General features: G+C 37.1%; 2 protein-coding genes across 4 annotated transcripts in view; one reads left to right on the forward strand and one right to left on the reverse strand.

Moving 5' to 3' along the window:
* The window catches only part of sycp2l (synaptonemal complex protein 2-like), a 38925-nt gene extending 19307 nt beyond the window's left edge, over window positions 1-19618 (reverse strand). The window contains exons 1-22 of the mRNA XM_051098067.1: window positions 19484-19618; window positions 16300-16344; window positions 15976-16095; window positions 15635-15753; window positions 15448-15547; window positions 15285-15309; window positions 15094-15179; window positions 14922-15010; window positions 14682-14716; window positions 14453-14595; window positions 13204-13256; window positions 13013-13058; window positions 12706-12798; window positions 12562-12622; window positions 12206-12369; window positions 12060-12099; window positions 11922-11964; window positions 11739-11772; window positions 11621-11661; window positions 11482-11539; window positions 9908-9957; window positions 9698-9743 (exon numbers count right to left, since the gene is read on the reverse strand). Of these exons, the coding sequence (XP_050954024.1) occupies window positions 9698-9743; window positions 9908-9957; window positions 11482-11539; window positions 11621-11661; window positions 11739-11772; window positions 11922-11964; window positions 12060-12099; window positions 12206-12369; window positions 12562-12622; window positions 12706-12798; window positions 13013-13058; window positions 13204-13256; window positions 14453-14595; window positions 14682-14716; window positions 14922-15010; window positions 15094-15179; window positions 15285-15309; window positions 15448-15547; window positions 15635-15753; window positions 15976-16095; window positions 16300-16305 (1452 nt within the window). The 5' untranslated portion in view covers window positions 16306-16344; window positions 19484-19618. The remainder of the gene's footprint in view (window positions 1-9697; window positions 9744-9907; window positions 9958-11481; window positions 11540-11620; window positions 11662-11738; window positions 11773-11921; window positions 11965-12059; window positions 12100-12205; window positions 12370-12561; window positions 12623-12705; window positions 12799-13012; window positions 13059-13203; window positions 13257-14452; window positions 14596-14681; window positions 14717-14921; window positions 15011-15093; window positions 15180-15284; window positions 15310-15447; window positions 15548-15634; window positions 15754-15975; window positions 16096-16299; window positions 16345-19483) is intronic.
* A 54-nt stretch (window positions 19619-19672) lies between these two features.
* On the forward strand, window positions 19673-24552 carry gcm2 (glial cells missing transcription factor 2). 3 transcript variants are annotated; one of them, XM_051098072.1, is made up of 6 exons: window positions 19673-19804; window positions 20153-20232; window positions 20435-20687; window positions 21418-21530; window positions 21995-22120; window positions 23356-24552. In XM_051098072.1, the coding sequence occupies exons 2-6, from the start codon at window positions 20191-20193 to the stop codon at window positions 24259-24261; spliced, it is 1440 nt and encodes a 479-aa protein (XP_050954029.1). In that variant the 5' UTR covers window positions 19673-19804; window positions 20153-20190; the 3' UTR covers window positions 24262-24552. The 3 variants fall into 3 exon arrangements, with proteins under 3 accessions (XP_050954029.1, XP_050954028.1, XP_050954027.1); XM_051098071.1 differs by lacking the exon at window positions 19673-19804 and adding an exon at window positions 19814-20034; XM_051098070.1 differs by lacking the exon at window positions 19673-19804 and having other exon boundaries at window positions 19814-20232.
* Window positions 24553-25551: the final 999 nt, after the last annotated feature.

Consider the following 25551-nt stretch of genomic DNA (forward strand, 5'->3'; position numbering starts at 1 on the left):
TTAGATACGGCTTTGGATGCGACTAGCTTAGGAAGTGCCGTACATTGTTCGGTTCCGGTAACTTCGCCTTTGCAGCAGGGCAACTAGGTGACTGTGAGACGGCATAGTCGCGGGTCAAAACACCGCTCTTCTGTTCCGATCAGAACATCAAACAGGTTCTCCCCACTCAGTGACGCACCCACTGAGAAACCTGATCAAAGTGCTCTAGTTATTGGCGATTCTATTGTACGGAACGTGAAAATAGAGACACCAGCCACCATAGTCCAATGTTTACTGGGAGCCAGAGCGCCTGACATCTTGGCAAATTTAAAAGTGCTGGCTAATGCTAAACGTAAATTCAGTAAGATCGTTTTTCACGTCGGCACAAATGATGTTCGACTTCGCCAGTCGGAGATCACTAAAAATAATGTTAAAGAGGTGTGTGAACTTGCAAGTACGATGTCAGACACTGTAATTTGCTCTGGCCCCCTCCCTGCGTATCGTGGTGACGAGATACATAGCAGACTGTCGTCACTAAATGGCTGGATGTCTAAGTGGTGCCCGCAGAATAACATAGGTTTCATAGACAATTGGACAAGTTTTTGGGGCAGACCTGACCTGTTGAAAAGAGATGGTCTTCATTCCTCCAGGGGTGGTGCTGCTCTTCTATCTAGTAATATGGCACATAGTCTTAGAGTTTGCACTTGACTAACTGGGGCCCAGGTCAGGAAGCAGACAGACTGGCTAATCCGACTGTCTGCTAGCCGCCTCACGTCACCAAAATCAGTTAATTCTCAGCACATAGAGACCCTTTCACCTAGATATCATGCTATAGAGTGTAGCGTTTGGGCCAATCTGACACACAATGGTTCATTTGATTCGCTAAATCAATGATTCATTAAATTAACAAATAATCACAGACCCCCTCGCCCAATCCACAACACTGTCTGCCGGGACGTCTCCAATGGTTACCATGGACACCAGAATACCTCGGCCAGATCAGATAAACTTTACAACCTGCAAGTATGTAGAGAGAATCTCCCACTACTTAAATCTCTCTAAAACAGAAACATACTGCTATAGGAAATGACTACTTTCCCATTCATTCACAGACAAACCTATCTTTGACCTTCCTATCACACATAGCCCAGGTCATTGTGTACAGTATTACTGCATTGTATTTTAATTTTGTCTGTTGTATTTGTATTTGTCTTTCTACTGTTTTATGCATGTATTATGATAGATGACTAGTAGTATAACCCACCTATGTCATGCTTGGACTCTTTGAGTTTGTATTTTAATGATCTAAAAGATGGTGTAAATTAGATGTTGATACCTTTGCAACATGTTAGTGTTTTAAGAAACCTTAATAGTTTTTGCATCAACACCCAATCGAATTACATATGCAAAATACCATGCTCACAGACAAAGAGTCGTAAACTTTCCCTCCAAAGGTGAAATTTACCATTGGTTCATGGACCTCCAGGAGGCACAGCCTCCAGAGAGTTTAAAGGCATCGACCCCTCTCTCTTCCCTCTCTCTTCACTTTCTCACTCGTCTGCAACATCTTCCGATTGCTGCCCGTGTGGAGGAACCCACGGGGAGCCGGAGCCGGCACAGGGCGTGCCCAGCGGGCCCGACAGGCCCAACATACAGAGCTGTGGCTCTCGACCACAAAGAGCCAGACAGTTCGACCTAACCCTGGAATTCATCTTCATGACTCGCCTCAGTCAGTCAGTGGTTCTTGGAGAACCTAAGAAGATGAGCTAGAACTCTTCAGGACTTCCCTAAGCGTGCGCCAGGCCTTGCGGCCTTGTCTTTCCATTCCTCAAAGTTCACAGGACTTCAGCTGGGTCCCTCTCAGCTCTTGGTTCTTCTTCACTTTTCACATGGGAAGAAACTCCCAGTCACCAACGAGTCAGGACATCTTTGGAATTCATCACTCTTCAGACCCGGAAGAACGTGATTGCAATTCCAAAACCACCACTGCTTCAAACCACCAAGACTTTCAGAGACTGCATTTGGACACTTGTTCGACGACCAAGGCAATGCAAGTATCGTACACTTAACTAAACATACAGAGGTTTAGTATAAGCTGTAGACAGCACTGATGGTTTCACAGCAGGTGGTTAACTGACTTTTTTTCATAGCTTCATTTCCTTGTCTCTCTCTCTAACTGCTTCTCACTGACCATTCCCCCATGTATGAGTGATTTCATGTTTGTTTGTTTAGATTAGTTATGTGTTAGTCCTTCGTTAATAAACTATTGTGCACAAATTACATGAGTTTTGATTCTGATTCTGCCTTGCAAATTAATGTCCCTTTACGATTCCGATTCGAGCTACATGCTCTAATGCAATGGTACTTTAAGAAAGTTATTTTCTGTGGCCAAGAAAATATCATTTCTTAGAGTTGATATAAAGATTATACTGAATGTTCGCTGAGCGAACAGATTAGTTGATGGAAAATTGATTCTGCTACAGTTACTACTGGCAGCTGATATAAGTAATTGTAATTAATCATAATTAATTGTAATTATTTATATACATTTCCCTTTGAGCTAAAATTCGCTACAAGAGACTGTGTCTGTTCCCCGAGCTAGACAATACAAAAGACGTCCAAACCAATTTAAGAGTAACAATCTAATCAACGTTCAACAAATTAAAAATTTACATAATACAGAGAAACAAATGATAAAACTTGGCCTTTTGAATATCAGGTCCCTCTCTACAAAAGCGCTTTTTGTAAATGATATGATCATTGATCATAACCTAGATGTGCTATGTTTGACAGAAACCTGGCTAAAATCAGATGATTACATTATCTTCAATGAGTCTACCCCTCATGATTACTGTTATAAACATGAGCCACGTCTAAAAGGTAAAGGGGGAGGTGTTTCTACAATTTATAGCAATATTTTTAGTGTTTCACAGAGAACGGATTTCAAGTATAACTCGTTTGAAGTAATGGTGCTTCATATAACATTATCCAGAGAAACAAGTGTTAATGATAAATCCCCTATGACGTTTGTACTTGCTACTGTATACAGGCCACCAGGGCACCATACAGATTTTCTTAAAGAATTCGCTGATTTTATATCTGAGCTGGTGTTGGCTACAGATAAGGTCTTAATAGTAGGTGACTTTAACATCCATGTTGATATTGAAAATGATGCACTGGCAGCTGCATTTACAGGCATTCTAAATTCTATTGGAGTTAGACAACACGTGTCAGGTCCCACTCATTGTCGAAATCATACTCTAGACTTAATACTGTCACATGGAATTGATGTCAATGCCGTTGAGATTCTGCAGCAAAGTGATGATATCTCTGATCATTATCTAGTCTCGTGTATTCTCCAGATGACTAAAACTGTAAATTCAACTCCTTATTACAAGTATGGTAGAACCATCACTTCTACTACAAAAGATTGCTTTCTAAGTAATCTTCCTGACTTATCTGAATTCCTCAGCATGTCCAATAGCTCAGAAAAACTTGATGATGTAACGGAAACTATTGACTCCCTCTTTTCCAGGACTCTAGATACGGTCGCTCCTCTGCGCCTAAGGAAGATTAAGGAAAATAGTCCGACCCCGTGGTATAACGAGCACACTCGCGCCCTAAAGAGAGCAGCCCGGAAAATGGAGCGCAGCTGGAGGAAAACAAAATTAGAGGTTTTTTGTACTGCTTGATGGGAATGTACCCTATCGTACAGAAAAGCGTTAAAATCGTCCAGATCTGATTACTTTTCGACTCTTTTAGAAGAAAACAAACATAACCCTAGGTATTTATTCAATACAGTGGCTAAGTTAACAAAAAATAAAGAACCAACAGGCACTGACTATGCCCATCAGCATAGCAGTAATGACTTCACTATGTCACTATGCAGCCGTCAATTACAGTGTCGCATCAGATAGTGCGCTATAGATCTCCTGGGGAACAATTCAACTCATTCTCAACTATAGGTCAGGAAGAATTGTATAAATTTGTTAAATCATCTAAACCAACAACTTGTATGCTAGACCCTATTCCATCTAGGCTACTAAAAGACTTGCTTCCAGATCTCATAGATCCTCTGCTAAATATTATTAATTCATCACTGTCATTAGGATATGTCCCCAAAACCTTCAAACTGGCTGCTATTAAGCCTCTAATTAAAAAACCACAACTTGACCTCAACGAATTAACTAATTACAGACCTATCTCGAATCTCCCATTTCTGTCGAAGATATTAGAGAAGGTTGTATCCTCACAGTTATCTTCCTTCCTACAAAAATATGATATCTGTGAGGATTTTCAGTCAGGTTTTAGACCGTACCATAGTACTGAGACTGCTCTTATTAGAGTTACAAATGATCTACTCTTGTCATCCGATCGTGGTTGTATCTCTCTGTTAGTGCTACTGGATCTTAGTGCTGCATTTGATACTGTTGACCACAACATTCTCTTGAATAGACTTGAGAATTATGTTGGCATTAGTGGTAGTGCATTGGCATGGTTCAAATCGTATCTATCTGACCGCCATCAATTCGTGGCAGTAAATAAAGAGGTATCATATCGATCACAAGTGCAGTATGGAGTACCGCAAGGCTCAGTACTAGGGCCATTACTCTTTACGCTTTACATGTTACCCTTGGGTGATATCATCAGGAAATATGGTGTTAGCTTTCACTGCTATGCTGATGATACCCAGCTCTATATTTCTTCGCTGCCCGGCGAAACGTACCAATTTGAAAAACTAATGGATTGTGTAGTTGAGTTAAAAAATTGGATGACAAGTAATTTCTTACTGTTAAATTCTGAAAAAACAGAGGTGTTAATTATTGGGCCTAAAACCTCAGCGTGTAATAACCTACAACACTAACTAATACTTGATGGCTGTTCTGTCAGTTCTTCGTCATCAGTTAGGAACCTAGGTGTGCTATTTGATGGTAATCTTTCCTTTGAAAACCACATCTCTAGTATTTGCAAAACTGCATTTTTCCATCTCAAAAATATATCTAAACTACGACCTATGCTATCAATGTCAAATGCTGAAACATTAATTCATGCATTTATGACCTCACGGTTAGATTAATGTAATGCTTTATTGGGTGGTTGTTCTGCTCGCTTAATAAACAAACTCCAGCTGGTCCAAAATGCAGCAGCTAGAGTTCTTACTAGAACCAAAAAGTATGATTATATTAGCCCGGTTCTGTCTACACTGCACTGGCTCCCTATTAAACATTGTATAGATTTTAAAATCTGGTTAAAAGGGGCCGTTCACATATCGCGCCTAAAAACGCGTGGAAAACGCTGGCGCACCGATTTCTCCTCCTTTCCAAAGCGCTCTGTAGCTTGCGCTTCTGTGGCGTCTGCCATTGCTAAGCAACCATGACCCGCACTCTCAATGAAGACGCGGAAGTTTCAAAGGACAAACGGATTTATAACACTAAAATCGCTTGCTGTAGCTCTGTTACTACATTTAATGTAAATCAACTTGTGCTTATTTAATTTATTCAAAAATTATTACTTAAATTCTGCAATTTGTCGATGTCGATCCAGTGAGCAACTGAGCATTGTTTTCGCGTGTGATGCACGCACGTTTGGATGCGTGGATCGGTGATTATCTGTGAGTCCGGCATTAAAATCTGTTCATCAGATAATTTTAATGTATTAACCAGCATTTATGAACGATGAGCAATGCATTAGTTACAGTATATTTTGATCTTTGATAACGGTAGGTAATAAAAAGTCAACGGATCATGTTAGCTCTGGTCCAATGAAAAAAATATTAACAGATAGAACTTTGGATTTTAATTAGTTCATGTATTAGTAAATGTTAGTTTAAATTAACTTTTAACTAAGATTAATAAATGTTTTGGAAGTATTTTTCATTGTTTATTCATGTTAACTAATGTTAACAAATATCTATTACCATTAGCTTAAGTTCTAAGATTAGTTAGACAGTTCAGTTCAGTTCATTTTAAAAGTGTGGTCTAAAAACAAAATAAAACAAAAAAAAAAAAAGTTTATTAAAGTTTGGCACCAGAAAGAAGACTCAACCTACAACAAAAACAACACGCTCACAACCTACACTACCAGCTGTATTTGAACAGCAAAGAAAGTATGAAGCAAACTCAAATGAAGCTAAGAAGCTGAACAGAGCTGTAGCAGTGTAGTTCCCTTAAAACATTTTTGTTCATGTAAAATATACCTCATTGTCATGTTCTAGATTTGTTATATTTGTTATATATCTTTAAATGAAAAAAAAAAAAGTACCCCCTTAATATTGTGGCAGTTTTCGTGGTATCGAAAATTTTTCAAGGTATCGTATCAAAGTTAGAAATTCCAGTATCGTGACAACACTATCACATTATAGTCCCTCACGTCCGCTGCGTTCTCAAAACTCTGGCAATTTGATAATACCAAGAATATCAAAATCAACCGCGGGCGGGAGATCATTTTCTTATCTAGCGCCCAAACTCTGGAACAATCTACCCTACAATGTTCGGGACGCAGACACACTGTCAGTTTAAATCTAGATTAAAGACCCATCTCTTTAACCTTGCTTACACATAACAAATCAACATATTCTTATAATTCAAATCCGTTAAAGGATTGTTAGGCTGCACTAATTAGGTCAACCGGAACCGGGAACACTTCCCATAACACCCGATGTACTCAGTGCATCGTCAGAAGAATGGCATCTACGCTAATATTAGTCTGTTTCTCTCTTATTCCGAGGTCACATTAACCACCAGATCCAGTCCGTATCCAGATCAGATGGTCACTGCAGTCCCCCGGATCCAGTCCGAACCCAGCCCAGATGGTGGATCAGCACCTAGAGACGACCTCTACAGCCCTGAATGTCAGCGGAGTCCACATCAACTAGATGAGCCCCAGGGACGGATCCACAGTGAAGACCACATCACCTAGACGGCTGTCGGCACAAGACCACGGGAACTTTGGCCAGAGGAGAACTGGCCCCCCGACTGAGCCTGGTTTCTCCCAAGGTTTTTTTCTCCATTTGTCACCGATGGAGTTTTGGTTCCTTGCCGCTGTCGCCTCTGGCTTGCTTAGTTGGGGACACTTTCTCTTAACACAATATTGCATTTTATTTTATTGTTTTTGATTAACTACCTTTACCTAAAAAGTGAGTGTTTACTGTTGCCTTTGGCATTGTTGATGTACTGTTTCCTATTTAATACTGTACAGCCGCCTTGTCACAATTCTGTATTGTTAAAGGCGGTATATAAATAAAGGTGACTTGACTTGACTTGACTGTAAGGGAAGCTGGATCATGAATGATTTGTGCGAAAATAGACGGATGTAGATCGGGAGGCGCATTCCCTTCACAAACAAATGTAATCTACTGCATCTTCAGCTGCTCAGATGTTGGGAGTAAATGACGACCACTATGTTCATTATTACATCCAGCAACACAACACCTCAATCGCTCAATCTGAGATATTCTTGTCTAACTTGCATCTCTGCTTCGGCATCCAAACAAAAGAGGGCGGACTGTTTACCTCAGATCAGCTGTAAACGCATATGTCAATCAACTATCATGGGAGCGGCCTCTGTGGGTGTGACGCAACAATGACAGACATCTGAAAATGGCTGGATTTGAAAAAGGGGATATTATTTTTACAGATTAATTAAAAACATGGATTTTTATCATTATAGGGTAGATTTGTACATACACTGCCAACACACATTATTGTTCAAACAACATAAAAAAGTGAACTTAGCATCCGATGACCCCTTTAAGAGTGAGCGCTCCTTTGAAGTGAATTGCAGTGCGCCACGAGTACACGTATAAGCGGGTTTATTCTTTTCTGTTGCTCATTAAGTTGTTTTGGTTTGATAAGTTGCCTGATGACAATAAGAAGTTTAAGGAAGACAGTTATACGGGTTCATCTTGACTTAAAACTATGAATAAAACTGTAAAACGGTGCTGCAACCGAATTCCACGTAATATGGCGTGCATCTTCTGAAATCAGCATGTTTGCACTTACTATAGATGAGAATGCCTAAGAAAATATTAAAAACATAGGAGGTTTCGGGCAAATAAAGTAATCCCGTTCACTTAACTGTTAAACCTTGGCGTTGTATTCTCACAAACAAACTATAAGCCGCCACCACTGCTGTTATTTGAACGTGACATGCTTAGTTATTCGTTGCTCCTCTCGTGAATAATCTGTGTGTAGTTTTACAACTGCATGTTTTCTAGTTTAGAAATGAAACTGGCGAACGAAAAAGCACTAAAATAAGAAATGAGACCGTTTACTTATTTAGCTGAGTTTCAGAGTAACTCTGAAAGCTTGCTGCTGCAAAAGGCTTGAGTAAATGCCAACCAGCCATTTAAAGGTAAAGGTGCAAAATCATTGGCTGCGTATGTGACATGAACCAATCGCCTTGTGCCAAGTTAAGGCTGTAAATGTCATCAGTTACGTTAACAACCCGTCAGCCTGCGCCATCTAGAGTTTCATGAAAGAATTAGACATTTTATACATATTATTACACTGACCAAAATTATAAACGCAACACTTTTGTTTTTGCCCCATTTTTCATGAGCTGAACTCAAAGATCTAAGACTTTTTCTATGTACACAAAAGGCCCATTTCTTTCAAATATTGTTCACAAATCTGTCTAAATTGGTGTTAGTAAGCACTTCTCCTTTGCCGAGATAATCCATCCACCTCACAGGTGTGGCATATCAAGATGCTGATTAGACAGCATGATTATTGCACAGGTGTGCCTTAGGCTGGCCACAATAAAAGGCCACTCTAAAATGTGCAGTTTGATCACACAGCACCATGCCACAGATGTTGCAAGTTTTGAGGGAGCGTGTGATTGGCATGCTGACTGCAAGAATGTCCACCAGAGCTGTTGCCCATGAATTGAATGTTCATTTCTCTACCATAAGCCGTCTCCAAAGGCGTTTTAGAGAATTTAGCAGTACATCCAACCGGCCTCACAACCGTAGACCACGTGTAACCACGCCAGCCCAGGACCTTCACATCCCGCATTTCACCTCCAAGATCGTCTGAGACCAGCCACCCGGACAGCTGCTGCAACAATTGGTTTGCATAACCAAAGACTTTCTGCACAAACTGACAGAAACCGTCTCAGGGAAGCTCATCTGCATGCTCGTTATCCTCATCGGGGTCTCGACCTGACTGCAGTTCGTCGTCGTAACTTGAGTGGGCAAATGCTCAGGCATATGTTACGGACAACAAACACAGGTGCATTTTATTGACGACATTTTGAATGCACAGAGATACCGTGATGAGATCCTGAGGCCCATTTATGTGTTATTTATCCACAACCATCACCTCATGTTGCAGCATGATAATGCACAGCCCCATGTTGCAAGGATCTGTACACAATTCCTGGAAGCTAAAAACATCCCAGTTCTTGCATGGCCAGCATACCCACCGGACACGTGTAAGGCACACCTGTGCAATAATCATGCTGTCTAATCAGCATCTTGATATGCCACACCTGTGATGTGGATGGATTATCTCGGCGAAGAAGTGCTCAGTAACACAGATTTAGACAGATTTGTGAACAATATTTGAGAGAAATAGGCCTTTTGTGTACATAGAAAAAGGTTTTAGATCTTGGAGTTCAGCTCATGAAAAATGGGGGCAAAGACAAAAGTGTTGCATTTATAATTTTGGTATACACACAATTTATGCAAATAATAGGGCCTTTACATATTCTAGCTAACCTTAGCAGAAGTTTTACCCAGAGTATCAGGGAGCGATTTGGTAGACCTGAGGGAAAAAAACAAACAAACAAACAAAAAAAACTTGTTTTAGGGAAACTACTGTAAATGCACATCAGTACATTTTGAGATACAGTGATCCTCCTGCATTTCATACTGATTTTAAAATTAGATGAACATTGTCAGACTAGACAGACCTTAAATGTCACTTACCCATTAGAAGATGATGTCTGACAAAACAATACAGTCTTGGCACGTGCAACCTAAACCAAAAACGCAATCTTAAAATTTATCTTAAGCTTCAAAAATGAGAAAATGAAGAGAATTTCAAAAGTAACAAGGTTACATGTTAACTAATGGCACGATCCATTAGGGTAGTTTCTTATTTTCAGCAGTCATTTGAATGGCACTTTATGTACATTAGGCCAGATCAAATTAAACAATAAATTAAGAAATTAACAAATCGTGAGCCCCAAAACATTCGTAAGGAAAATTAATATTGAATTGGTACTAGTGTTTAAGCGGACAGTGGACCTGACATGTGTCTTTGCATACCACTGACCTGGTACCTCCACAAAGCAGTCATGAAAGTTTTAGTCTTTGGATTCCTGTCATGTGACTTCCCTGACCAGTCTGTGTCAAAAGTGTGACTCTGACATTGAGACACCTCAAGGATCACCTGGGGCAGCCATATACACACCTACACATTTACCAGATAACTACAATTCTTCAAAAAGTGGCTCTTTGACATTTTTCCTGTAATTCAGCATGCAAAATGTGCTCTAAAGTATTTACTACAAAATGACAGCTCTTGGGTGTTTTTTCGGGGGGGAATATCAAAGGGCAGAAAATTGTGCCACCTGCTTTGGCACAGTATAAAAATTGGATATTTTGAAAATAACATTACTGAATTAACAAATATGTTTTTAATTAAACAAAACATTAAAACTTCAGAGAACAAACCATGAAGTCCAATGGCACATTAGTAAAGTACCAGAAAACACACACCCACGCAGGGGTGTAATGCTTTTTATACTGTGCAAACTATAGGTTATGTCCCCTTACCCTAACCCTAAACTTTGTGGATTTTTAGACTTTCAAAAACAAACAAAACAAACAAGAAAAACAAACACACACACAACATTCTGTATGACTTAAAAGCTTGTTTCCTCATGGGGACCAACACAAATGTCCTCAACATATACATATACACATACATACGCATATATATACACGTGTGTGTATATAATATAATATAATATAAATAAATATATATATATATATATATATATATATATATATATAACACACACACGTATATACATACATACATATATATATATATATATATATATATGTATATGTGTGTGTGTGTGTGTGTATACTTGTTCTTGCTACATTGTGGAGACCAAATGTCCCCATAAGGATAGTAAAACCTGAAATTTCAGGTCCTGTGTGTGTGTGTGTGTGTGTGTGTGTGTGTGTGTGTGTGTGTGTGTGTGTGTGTGTGTGTGTGTGTGTGTGTGTGTGTGTGTGTGTGTGCTACATGTGTGTGTGACCAAATGTGTGTATACTTGTAAAACATTGAGACCAAATGTCCCCATAAGGATAGTAAAACCTGAAATTTGTGTGTGTGTGTGTGTGTGTGTGTGTGTGTGTGTGTGTGTGTGTGTGTGTGTGTGTATAGATATATATCACATACTATTATTACTATTCTTGTGGGGATATTTTGTCCCCATAATGAAGTGAATACGCAGGTACACTCACACATACACACAGAAGCATACCTCTGAATCTGAATGATCCTTAAATTGAAAGATGTCTTGGCCTGTGGTTCCTCTGACTCTTCACTCACCAAAGAAACAAAAGTAAATAACTACTGTGTTTTCCATTAGAAAGTACATGTACTAAAGTAAATAGTCCTACTTTGATCTTGAATATCTGCTTGGTCCACTCAAAGGGGAATGCTGAAAAATGACTGGCAGTTGGTAAAACTGGGTTCCCATATAACTTATGTAATTTGCTATCTGGATAATCTAGTTACCTGATGGATGACTTTGGTTTCTGCAGCAGATGGACTAGGGGAGGAGAAAAAAAACAAACAAAAAAAAAAAAACGCACATGAAAGAATCAGATACTAATCTGTCTTACAAAGTCAAATGCAGAAATCAAGATGCCTTCTGCTCTCTGGGATTTACGGAAACTTTACACAGTTAGGCAAACATGCCTGGTAAATTTCTGCAGCACTGATGTTTGTTCATGCTGGGTTCCTGTATAAAATGAGATTTCATACTGATAAGTCTGGAACAATGTACTGTAAATGAACTTTAACAAAGTATATCTGCAGAGAGTGTAAGGTTCGTGCCTTCCATCTTGGTCAAGCAATCCCCTGACCGCAAAGCATCCTAGTAAAAAAGAACATCTAATTTATAACCACTGGTATGTATGCAAGGTATATTTACATATTTGACCATGACTCTTTAAAAACAGGAAAACAGTACATGCCAACACCTTTAAGACTGAGGAAGACTGCGGTTTCTCTGGAAACACTCTTGTCAGGGCTGTTTGGATGTTGTACTCGGCACTAAAGATGATTTTGACAATTTTGCCAGTGATCTCTCCATGAGAGAGTGGGGTACTCATGTGAACTTCCAATATCTTCTGATCATCACACTCTAAAACAATAAGAGGAAATAGTCATTTGAAGAAATAAGATTAATGATCTGTGGGATTTAAAAGCAATTCCACATCACAATTAGACTACTTCAGGTTTGTGTTTAGTTTTAATACTAAAAAGGAAAGCCACAATAAAAATTTATTTTTATGAAGAAAAGCTAGAGGTCAGGGCCATTGGTGATTAATCCCACCTTTAAGATCATACATGCTGACAGCATCTTTAGGCAGGTGAATTAACTCCCACAATGTGTTCTACCACAAATGGAAGCTCAGTTTAGTTACATGGCTGATTTATGAAAAAAAAAGTTTTGTGCATTAAAACATTTTGGACACACCTTTGGGTCATTTACAAAGAAACTAATGGTTGATGTTCCAATGTTGAAATCCACCCAAAACTCCTTTAGAAATTCATCTTCAGGTTTGAACAGCTAAAAATGATCATACATGGTTGGTGAAAGAAATTGCAGTACACATGTATTTATTATTATTATTATTATTATTATTATTATTATTAATAATAATAATAATAATAATAAAAAAAAAAAAAAATATATATATATATATATATATATATATATATAATATATATATATAATAAAGGAAGAAAGAAACCGATATTGTAGAGGAATGGTTCATGCCTACCTCAGCTGAATTAAGAAAAGCCTGAATGCAAGGGAATGAGAAGACTCTAGGACAGAGGGACAAGATCATGCAAACATGTCACAACTTTGCAAATAATGATGACTGGATAAAGCCAGCATTATTTAAAAAAAAAAAAAAAAAAAAAAAAAAAAAAAAAAAAAGTAGTAAATATATAAATAACTTAAATATACCTTCTTGAGTTGCCAAAATAAGTATTGAGTTCATTGAGAAATGTCCTACAGTCCTTAAAAAAAAAAAAAAAAACAACACAAAACAAAACAAACAAACAAACAAACAAACAAACAAAAAACTCCAATACCTGCAATGAAGTACTTTTTACAATCAAAACATGTTTGATGATTCTAGTAGAGTGAAATCAGCTAAAATGGGCCAAATAAGGCTGTAGTGTCACATCTCTTTACATTTTTACAGTCAGTCACCATAACTGGTCTTGCATTGTTGCTTCAACACAAGTTGACATGTAAAAATTTTGAATCGTGTGGGTTTTTTTTAAGGTAGGCAGGGCAAAGTGTTACATGAAGCTTGTCAGAGAAATTATAAGATAAATAAGCCCGACGTAGTAAATTTCATTTATCACTAATAAAGGTACTAAAGCAATTATAAGTAATCTTACCAACAAAGCAAAGGTTTATGAAACATGCTCTTTCGAATGAAAAAAATAAAAAGAAAAAAAAAAAAAAAAAGTTAAAAAAAAAAAGTTAAAAACTGTGAAAAAGGTAATTTTAGGCAATGGCTGGTTAAGCTAAAATGGGCCAGATACACACACACACACACTCTTTTACATAGAAATTAATGGTGAAAATAGGTTTTATAGGCCTAAATGCATCCATATAAAATACAGTCTAAAAAAATAAATAAAAATAAAAATGTGCAAACAGCATGGCAGGAGGATGAGCAAAAATAAATTAATTAAATTAAAATAAAATAAAAAAGGAAGAGAGGAGAGAAGAGAAAGAAAGGTGCAATGTTAAGATCTGCAGTAGCTAGTTTCTTTTGAGAAACATTTGACAAGCATCCACGCATACATGCACACAAATGACACCAATGCACAGAAACAGACCTATACAACATGATCACTTCATTTTTAATTGCATCGTTTAATTAAATATTCGCTCAACTTCAAAGTTAATGAAATACATTTATGGTGTTTTTGCTATGGCACACTAAAAACAATAGTGTCAATTTAGTGTTAAAAACAAAATGATTTCAGCCGAAATTACATGTGTTGTTCTATTTTTATATTGGCCCATTTTACCTGAATGTGGTGCCGTGGCTCAAAAAGGTACCCGCCGACACTTGTTTTTAACAAATTCTCATAATTTGAAAACAATTATACTTTCACATAATTCACCAAAACGTGGCCCGTTTTAGCTGACGTAACCCTATTTTGAGCAGTGAAAAATAAATGCCTAAACATACGGTTTCAAAATCTTTGTCACGAACTGAAGAAAAGGCTGAAGCAAAGCTTCTGAAACGAAACCATTTGCCAGCAAAGTCTTCTCTTAGTTTCCTTGGCGTCATCCTGCAGAGTGCTTCAGAGATAGCCACCTGCATTTCATAATCTGGTGACAGTGTCCAATATCACAACATAATCAAGGTACTAAACACAAATTTCCTCATTTATTCTTCACAAAAACTGATTGCTTACCACCAATGTCTGTCAGCGCTTTTGCCAAGTCCTCTCTGTAAGAAACGATAACGCACAAGTGTTTACAACGAAATTTGCCCTTTTCCTATTGGAACTTGGTCTGTTGTAGAGAAATCTGTTGTCCACTAGAGCGCAGCCTTGCTTGCAATGGGATGGGGGCATCGCCCGTTTGAAATGTAAATGCGTGCGTGACCACAGTACTCTATAATATCAATTAATGTATGCTGAATGAAAGCTTACAAGAGCCCGACATGGTCTTCTGACTGGCAGAGTTTCTTCCTTATATCTTTGGGACTGCTGTCCAGCATAGAGTTTATGGTTCTGATGGCCTAAGTACAAATAATGTCAAATTATGTTACATCCTGAAAGATTCAGCTAGACATTTTTTTACCAATAGCTTCATGAAAATCACCTCTAGACGCAGACAGAAAGGCACTTCATAATCCAAAACAACAGCCCCAAAACGCAGCAAAAAAATATCCAGGATCTTATTGCTGCCTTCGAACCATACAGAATTATTATTATTATTATTAAACTAAACAAAATGTGTGTATTTATATATATATATATATATATATATTTTTTTTTTTTTAAATGGGTCACCTGCAATGGTGATCTGACACAGTCCCTGTAAAATAAAAAAAAAAAAAATAAATAAAAAAGGTAGCAGCTAATTTATAACTTGAATTAATGAAAGAATGAATAAATGAATGAATGAATGAATGAATGCTCTGTAGCGAAAATGTATTACATAAAATTTTATTACCATGGCAACCTCGTAGAAAACTTCGATGAGATTCATGGCGTCCCTAGGTGGTTTGTGCTGTTCTTTAAGTTGCTCTGATGAAATCTCAAACCAATTCAACATTTAAAAAGCGAGTAAATTATAGATTAACATAATGACCAGAAAAATTTTATTTATTTATTTTAATCAGAATTAGATAAATATGCTTATCTTCACAACCAAGCCGTGATGAACAAGTTTCTGGATGCTCTCTTCATCTTTGCTAATCAGATGTTCAATTGCCCGTAATATTAAGGCAACATTCTTATGCTCGTTTTTATGCAGCTCCTGACGAAAAGTAATATATGGGTAAGAAATGTCCACTTCTGCAGTGCAGTGATCTTACTCAAAACTGCAAAACATGTTTAATGTTTTTTTTTTTTTTTTTTTTAACATGTTTAACATGAATAATTGTAACATTTTTAATCATAATCCTTTAAAAGGAACAATAAACCGTTGTTATTGCATAAAAATCCAGAGAAAAAAAAAATAATAACAATAATAACCTGCCTTAATAACAACTTCGTCCAGTCGATCGCCCAAGGATACGGAATATTTTTCTTCAGTGAGAACCATAATAGCCATGCTAAGGTTATTTTGGACAAAGGCATCATGAAGTCTACTCGTAAGCTATATAATTAATAGAAGCACTGGATGAACGTCTGGGATACTAAAAACAAAAACAACTCAAAAGGGTCCATTGTACTTCAACTTAAAGTAAAATTAGTGCAAGTAAGCTAAGGCACAATCAATCAAATGTATCAGTTCGCACAACCCTATAGATTTTTAACATAAATCAACAGTGATAAAATAAACCTCCATTGGAGAACTCACACTCATGATGCACAGACTGGCCAGCTCCTCCTCAGAGTGCAGACTCTATAATTAAACACAGGTGGCTTTTAATTAGGCATTTTCTTACGCCCATGACGCTTTGCGTGAAATATGAAAGTGAGTTCCGTTAAACTGTAAACAATCAGGGTTTGCTTTATGAAGCATTTTCAAAAAAAAAAAAAAAAAAAAAAAAAACAACAAAAATTAGATTGGTACAATGAGATTGGTACATTAGCCTACTCTACGCACCTTTCGACCATCGAATATTAAAAGAAAATGTAAAAGTCTTAAACCATTAACAAATTACTACAACAGACCTTGAATAACCAACAGCTCGATTATTTCCACAGCAATATTACAGACGTGTTAAATATCACTGTCGTAAGGGCATGTCTGTATTACTAACATACGTAGCTCAAAAATGTTCACTGAACATTGAGTGATAATATTTCAAAGTGAATTCCGTCATTTTGTTAGATAACAAATACTGTATTTACCTCTGTAAACACTAATAGGGGTTAGAAGTAAAAAAAAAGAGGAGACAATTGCATTTTAAAGTGAAAACAAATCTTGAAAGAGACGTGAGGATTTGTGAGAAAAACAAGATATTCTTAATGCATTCCAGTGAATTATTCATGGGATATATCGTAAATTAAATGACGTTGTCTTTTTTTCCTCCATATTATTAAAGCGAAATACAAAGATCAACAGCAGCAACAACAACAGCAACAACAACAACAATTGGGAGGAAAGATGCAGCGGACTGAAAAGAGCTCCTACCGCAGACATTCATGTCACATGAAATGATTATGAAATGATTTATGAAATATTTATGAAAACAAGACTCAGAAAGTGTTAACTCCTAATTACCAACTATTTATTTATGACAGTATTATGCCCGATATTTACTTAAACGTATACAGAGTGTTTGTTCTGTGCTGGATTTAAGAAGGTCTGAGAAAGAATACTAGCATTAAAACTTTGGAGTATGGGGGCTGTCTTTCTGAGATGTCATAGATATTAAGTAGCACGTTGCTGGATCTGTGAAAACAGTGTAGTCACTGTTGCTATAGGTTGTAGAGACATCACTGTCGTTTTTGCATAGAGGTTACAAAAATATACCAACATGTAGTGTCAAAAGTGTTTAACGTTAGATATTTAAACATTTTGTACCTACCTGTATACACAAACTTATGTACATAATTATACATATCCTAAATTATAGTTTTACATACTAATATACTGAAAAGGCTATCAGATTGGATTCACAGTATAAATTCTTGCGTTTTCACAGATTTAACCGTGAGTCAAGCCTACCAGCTAGAGTTAGTAAAGAAAAAATCGTTAAGTGAACGTTAATTAATTAAAGAATAAAAGAATCCCGGTATACAATCACATAAAGTGAAGATGCTTCTAGGAAACAACCCGAGGTTGTAAGACAATTCACAAGATTCGAAATAGCTATGATGCTTTTGTGAAACAGGTTATCGAGACAAAGTGACATGAATAGATATTCACGAGTGGATCAGTGAAGTGTCCTGACCAACCCTTTTCAGCAAATCATTGACCAACTGTATGGTAACATAATAATAATATTCATGAGCCAAGCACCAAAGGATAGGCGTACGTAAATTTCCGTAATTTGCACTGTGTATGGAATTGTAGAAGTAGCTAAAACGCCAACTTGACTTTGAAATACAATACTAGAACATCAAAGTAAGATCAAATTATTATTAGCAAAGAAATAAAATGTAAATTGTTAAACAACAACAACAACAACAACAACATCAAACGAGTACTGAGTTACTATTTCTATATAAAAAAACGTGTGTGTAAAAACGTGTGTGTATTTCTCTACATATAAATGTGTGTATGTGTGTATATATGTAGGCTAGTTTTTTTTATTTATCATGCACACAACGTTTGCTTTCATGGTTACATGCGTCTACAAAAAGAATGAACTGCAAAAGCCAGTGGGTTTATTGAAAATACAAAAACATTGCACACCACAATTCCAGACACCTTCATGAAATCAGAAGTTAATGGTGGTAAAGTAAAAAAAAATAAAGTGAGAATAATCCTCTGTCTGCATTTTGTGTGTGTGTGTGTGCACGCATCTACAAAGTTTTACATTTGCCAGCCGTATTGCTCCTTTGCATTACACTGCATTTATATACTTGCATTGGTCATTTAGTGAACAAAACAGCAATGACAAGTGATCAGTGCACTGTTGCTCTGTTCTCCCTAGAATGACAAAGTATAAAGCAAATCAAAAGAAGCAAGGCAATAATACAAAGGAAAGAATGAACTAATGCGTATCGGGTAATCGCACAAACTTTAATTGAACGTAAAACAGCTTGTCTTTATATGTATGAATGAATGAGTATTATTATTGTCTTAAGAAAAAAACATTCTTGTTGGTGAAAAAATAAGAAAATTCGTAACATTATAACTTTATTGCAGATCCCTTTATTGCACAAAATGCAGATTCCAACTAAAAAGGATCTGTGCATTTATACTTGCACTATTAATATATTTTAAACAAAACTGAACAACCACAACAAATGATTAAAAAGCACGGTTAGCCTACATTTGGATCGTGCAGCCCAAAAGGTACATTTAACCAAATTAAAAACACTAATGTAGCTTACGGTACGCCTATCATTTTGCATATGGTATCCGGTATTCTTGTATAGCCTGTCATTTTTAAGACGTCAGACTTGAGGAGATTCGCTTTCTTTTTGAGATACGAGTTCAATTTAGTAATAGTTTAATTATATATTTTGGAATATTGGAAATGAGATTATTGATGTTCTTATAGTGGAGTGACTCCAGTTGATAGATAATAGGTGATCTAATTACAAAGGTCTTGCAGTTAAGTCTTTATTGTTGTTGTTATTATTATTATTATTATTATTATTATTATTAGATCCCTTATGTTACAAACAATCCATTCATTTAAATTCATTTCGTTTCCTAAGTGGATGGATTAGCCTACATGAAAATCACTTATATTTGCAATTTTCAATTAATGACATCAGTGATCGCCAATAGATACATAGAAAAGGTGCGTGTTTATGAGCTGCGTTGTGTTTGTTGTGTTAACGACCGGGTACGTGTTGTGTCAGCAGTGCGGCTTTTCGTTTACACACAACAACTAATGACCTGCAGTAGATCACATTACCTCACCAACTGGACCAGTCCTGTTCTGTGACCATCAGCCTCGGCTCAGTCCCAGTGAAAATCGCTCGCATTAATTTCGCTGACTACGCGTGAAATACCACACCGTCGGGTTCACTTTTAAAAGAGGCTGTCATTTTCCCCTTAAAACTGTAAACGCAAAGATAAAATCTGGAATGTGTAAGGAAAATTGATTTAACACAAACTGTGCCATTTCCACCCTGTAGTCAAATATCGAGCTTTCGTTGGTTTTGTCGCGAAAGGACTTGCCGTTAGTGAGGTGAAACGCAAGGATCATTTAAAGTGAAAGAACTCGGTGTTTAAGGTAGTGTCTGTGTCTCTCTCTCTTTGTGTGTGTGTGTGTGTGTGTGTGCGCGCGCGCGTGTGTGTGAGTTAGCAAGCCCAGCCTCCTTCTTTACATAGACACAGCAGCGTTTACCTGAGACCATTACCTGTGTGAAGCGCACCTGGACGGGTTCACACAAACGTGGATTTTACAAGAGAAAATAAAGACGCTTTCGGGAAGTAAAGATCTAAAGAACGTGATTTAGAAATGTATGATCCATTTTGTAAACTGATCTAGATTCCGAGCAGCATTTTGTCTTCAAACTGATTTTTAAGTCTTATGATTGCTATGATCCGGAGTTGACTCACATCATGTCCAAATCCTCAGATCAGTTTGACAGCTCAGACTGCGTGTGTTCATTCGGGATGAAGTTGACCTGGGATATAAACGACCCCAAGCTTCCACAGGTAAAGAACATTTTTATGCATTTGTAGACGGAACAGAATATTTCAATTTCTTTTGGAATACATATCCTATTTTTTAAGTATTTGATTTGCACTTTTATAGTATCCTACATGCCGGTCCAAATTTCTGAATTACATTAGATGTCCTCTCGCAAAATAAACATCTGAATACGTTAATAATGAACACATTATTGTTATTTTCCAGGACACGAAGCAGTATGATGCGTTCCAGGAGTGGACAGATGGATATGTACGTTATATCTACAGCAGCGAAGATAAGAACGCACAAAGACACCTGAGCGGATGGGCCATGAGGAACACTAACAATCATAACTGTCAGATCCTGAAGAAGTCCTGTCTTGGTGTGGTGGTGTGTTCACGAAACTGCTCTCTCCCAGACGGGTCCAAACTACAGCTGAGACCGGCCATCTGTGACAAAGCACGACAGAAACAGCAAAGTATGTTCAGGAACTTTTTTCCAAACAGCCAGAATCTACCAAACGAGTTAGTCGTGTTAGAAACTAATCTGATAAGAAAGAACAAACGTATTTCACACTACAGGCTTGTTGTAGCGCGTAATTTGAAATACCATATATGTGAATAGCAAGGAATCACATTTTTATCAAGAATATATTTTCTGTATATTGGATATATGGTTACTTGGAGATAACAGAAGTTCGTGATGTTACATTTTAGGTTTTACAGATCAGCATGTCCCGTTTTAGGTATCATCCGATACCTAGAACGACCCAGTTGTTTCCTTTAAAGAACCAGTACATAGACGTTTTTAAATAAACATCTGCTGTACCACTGGAACTTAAATAGGTTCTTTTGTGGCATTAGGCTGAACTCTATGAGGAACTTTTATTTCTAAGACTGTAGTCTTTAGCGCAGTGACCTCTGTTAGTCAGCCTTGATAGATTTTGTAGCGAGAATGTTCAATAGACCGACAGACCCCGACAGACTCTGTTCTGTCAGTTTAGAGTCTGACCCTCTCACTCGTGACCTTGACTGTTTGACTCAGACGAAACACTTAACCTCTTGTTTGCAATGACTTGTGAATCATAATGTTAATTGATAAAACTAGGGTTAAGAATTTCATTAAAATCTAAAATTAAAATCGGTAATTGTTGGTATATTTGTAAAATGCTCAGTAAAAAACAATTTATTCATAATGTATCTTTGCAGAAAAGCTTTGTCCAAACTGTAACTCTGCTCTCGAGTTGATTCCGTGCCGAGGTCACAGTGGCTATCCAGTAACCAATTTTTGGAGAGTAGATGGGAAGGCAATCTTTTTCCAGGTGAGTTTAACTGATAATTGTTAAATTTGCAGATTACATTGTAGAAATATTTTGACAAATAACTGAACAACGACATCTGTTTTAACTTATTCAAAAATCTAAAATTCATTCATCCATCCAGTCATCCACAGCCCTTTATTCTTTGCCGGGATGCGAGAGGCCGATGCCTAAAGTCAAAAATATAATTTAATATCACTGAATAAACTTGAATAATCAGAGTACACTTAATCATTTTTTGAAGAATCAGAGCAGGCAGAAATAAACATCAGGTAGACATAAGTAAACAACTCCTTTTACAGTGTTAAACACTTTAGAAAACCATCAGCTTTAATTGCACAGATTGATGTCTCTGTACAACAAAACTGTGAATAATTATGCAGTTAAATATTTAAATAGTTAAGATTTATAAATATACATTTAAGATTTCCTTTATTCCCAATTTGCTCTACAATGTCTGTTTTTAGGCTAAAGGAGTACATGACCATCCCAGACCAGAGAGTAAGTCTGAAACAGAGGCAAGAAGGAGTGCAGTGAAGAGAAGGATGTCTTCACCTCACTTTTCACAGAAGAGAAGACTGGTGGAGCCAGAGGTAATACACACACATATTCATAACAACTGTGACACTTAAAGTTACACAAATACACAAAATCACAGGTAAAAGATATACTTAGAGAACAATACAGTATTATTATTTAGCATTTAGAAAACAATTTTAAGACACACAACTATTCCTTCTATGGAGCCTTTATTTTATTATGAATTAGATAGGTATTCTTTAAGGCATTAATAATGTCAATATTTGAGACTTATATTACATTATAACCAGTGTTGGGGGTAACGCATTACAAGTAATGCGAGTTATGTATTCAGATTACTTTTTTCAAGTAATTAGTAAAGTAACACATTACTTTTTAATTTACAAGAAAATACCTGAGTTCATTTTTTTAAAAATAAGTAACGCCAGTTACTTTGTTTTCCCATTTATTGACGGACAGATCTCCTGCCCCCATGTTCAGAGAAATCGGGAGTAAGTGCAGAGGCATTGTGTGCCCCATGTATGGTTACTATAGTTCTAGACTAAACGTGAACATGCATTTATTCATCGTACTTGCACAAAAACAAATTCAGTATTCCTCCAAATGAATAAAGAGCAGTGAAATGCCAACTCAGAATATGATGCAAATCTGCAATAATTAAACGGTAAATAACACTAATATCCTTTGTGTATTTAATCCCATTTTATTAACCAATGACTTTGCTGCTGAGCTTCATTCTGCTGTACAGTTCTGTATTTACTTTCCTCCAGCCTGACACTTATTTATTTCACTTCTTGGCATTGAAAGGGCCTTTACATTTACCAAAAATATAACTTTGTATATTAAAAACAAACAAATAAGCAAGCCCAGCCCAGATTTGAAAAGTAATGCAAAAGTAACATAATACATTACTTTCCATAAAAAGTAAATATGTAATGTAATTAATTGCCTTTTTAGAAAGTAACACAATATTCTAATGCATTACTCTTAAAAGTAACTTTCCCCAACACTGATTATAACTATGGGAACTGTAATCTAGTATAACTTAAGAGGCTATAGCATGGTGTTCTTTGTTTGTTATAAATTACCTTACTCTTAGAAGTTATAGCAGAAAATAGATACGTATTGTTATGTATCATAACTGTTGTAATGATTGTTCATGAGATTAAAAACTATATTATTATTTAATTAAAAACAAATAAATACAGTATTGAGTCAAAAACCCTGCAGTTCTTTATATATAGGGCCATTTGCAGAAAACTTACCTTTGCTTTTCTGTTGTCACCAGCCTGGACGTTACCACGACATGGCCTTCCCAAATATCCACCAGCTCACCATGGAGGGCCCAGAGCGCTTCAGCATCATTGCAGAGTCCAATTTTCCAATACAGACCCAACACTATCCTCCTTTCCAGAACACAGAGCCCTACAAGTTCCCTTATGACACACACACAACAGCGGCCATGGCGGACGCTCCCAGCTCACTGCAGAAGCCTGCCAACCACCGTCTGTATATGACCCGCCCTCCTTGTGGGTATGACTTTGCAGTCCCAGGATATCTTGGCTCAGGGCCTTATCCAACAGCACTGTATAAGGATCCTTCTAGCCCACAAACTGAGACAGAACCCAATAAGTCAGGGAGCAGTCTGAGTGGTGTGCCTCATGGCACAAGTCCATTAGGCAGCCATGAGCGGAGCTACACAGAAACTACAGGAAAGCATCATGGCTGGAAGCAAATTCTTAGTAAAGGTGCCTATGGGGAGAGAGGAGACTACTCTCAACTCCCAACCAACACCAACCACCACTACTACAACAGTGACTACCCATGTAGGTACACGGGACCTGCCCCTGCCACCCCGGCAGCACTGCAGACTATAATAACCACAACCACAAAAGTGTCCTACCAACCATGCCCTAAGCCATCTGTTGTCAAATATGGAGAGAACATCTATGATGTGAAAGGCCTGTCTAACTGTAACTCAATCTTGGAAGATGCCTCTTCTAACTCCTACTCAGACCTGAAGATTCCAGAGGATTCGGGAGTGATCAAATCTGCCCTCTCATACCAGGACACGCTCCCAGCTAAAATCGAGAGGTCTGAAAACTTTGAGGGCTATCGCTACAGCAGTTACAGCTCAAACAGTTACCCTGAACGAATGTCGCATCCTTTTAGGTACGACAGTGGGGAATACTGAGGGACTGCAGAAACAAACAGGGTAAAAAACAAGACAAAACAAATCAAAACAAAAAACAGAGCAAGTACATAGAAAAATGTTATTTATATTCAGTATTTGAGCTGTTTTAATGTCTTGAGTTTTAAAGTGATTGTAGATAGCGGATGGATTTTGTGTACATTTTTTGATTTGTATTGATTAAACGACTGACTTCAGTGTTGAGTACATTTCCATATATTCAAATAACGTGTTTAAAGCCATGATTGGTAATTAGCTGTTGTCTTTGAAATAAATAAAAACATGTCAAATGAGTATTTAGGCAGGGTTTTTTTTTTGTTTTGTTTTTTGACGGTCATTAAATTGGTCTCTCCAACAAAACTAAGGGCATGCACAGCATGATATTCTAGAACAAACATATTTTCACCTACAACAGGAAAAAGACACTAATTGTGTTAGTCACATTTATCTTTTTTACAAGGAAACTTAAAGAATCATCAGAAAAATCATATGTCATCACATTTGGGATTGAAAACAGGAAAAGTCTAATACCTTTTTAGCTTTGACTCAGATCATTTCTCAAAAATACCAGTGTTTGTTCAGCATGTTCATATAGGAAGTCTAAAACATGACATAATAACATATAATCATGGGCTTTGTGACTGAAAGCTTTTAAGACATCTGAGAGAAAGCGAACACATTCTTCATAAGCCGTCTGAATCCAGCGAAGAATATTCCACTGTCAGAAGGGATCAAGAATAATCACAAACAATTAATTGGCTGCTTTGAATGAGAGAGGTGCACTGACAGGCTACAGACCTCCAACCACTCTACTTGACAGAGAAAAAGAGATACAATTAAACAGGCAGATAAAATATCTGACAGTCCAGCAACAAGAGAACACAGTAACATAAAGGCAAGGAGACTGTTAACAGGCGATAAGAGCAGGCCTGAGAAGCTGTAATACCTGCTGGTGACAGAATCTCTCCTCACAGCCACTTTGTAACAGACAAACATACCGGAATGAACTAACACACACTTAAGCTATGTTTTCAAATGTTCTATTTAGCCTACACAAATGCTGTATTTATTAGTGTAATATCAGCCACCAGTCATGATTTGGTTTGTGAATAATTGTGTTTGTTGGATTAAGTGTGTGTCTGCTTGGAAAAACAAAAACAAAATTCCTGTTATGCTATACCCTTAGAACATTAATATTCTTGCAGTATAAAGTAGAGAGTATTTCTTCACAAGGCTAGATCAATCAGACTTTGATAAATAATGTCTCAGATTATTTACACAATATAAACAAAT

The sequence above is a fragment of the Labeo rohita genome, chromosome 24 (genome assembly GCF_022985175.1).
Source record: "Labeo rohita strain BAU-BD-2019 chromosome 24, IGBB_LRoh.1.0, whole genome shotgun sequence".
Taxonomy (NCBI): Eukaryota; Metazoa; Chordata; class Actinopteri; order Cypriniformes; family Cyprinidae; genus Labeo; species Labeo rohita.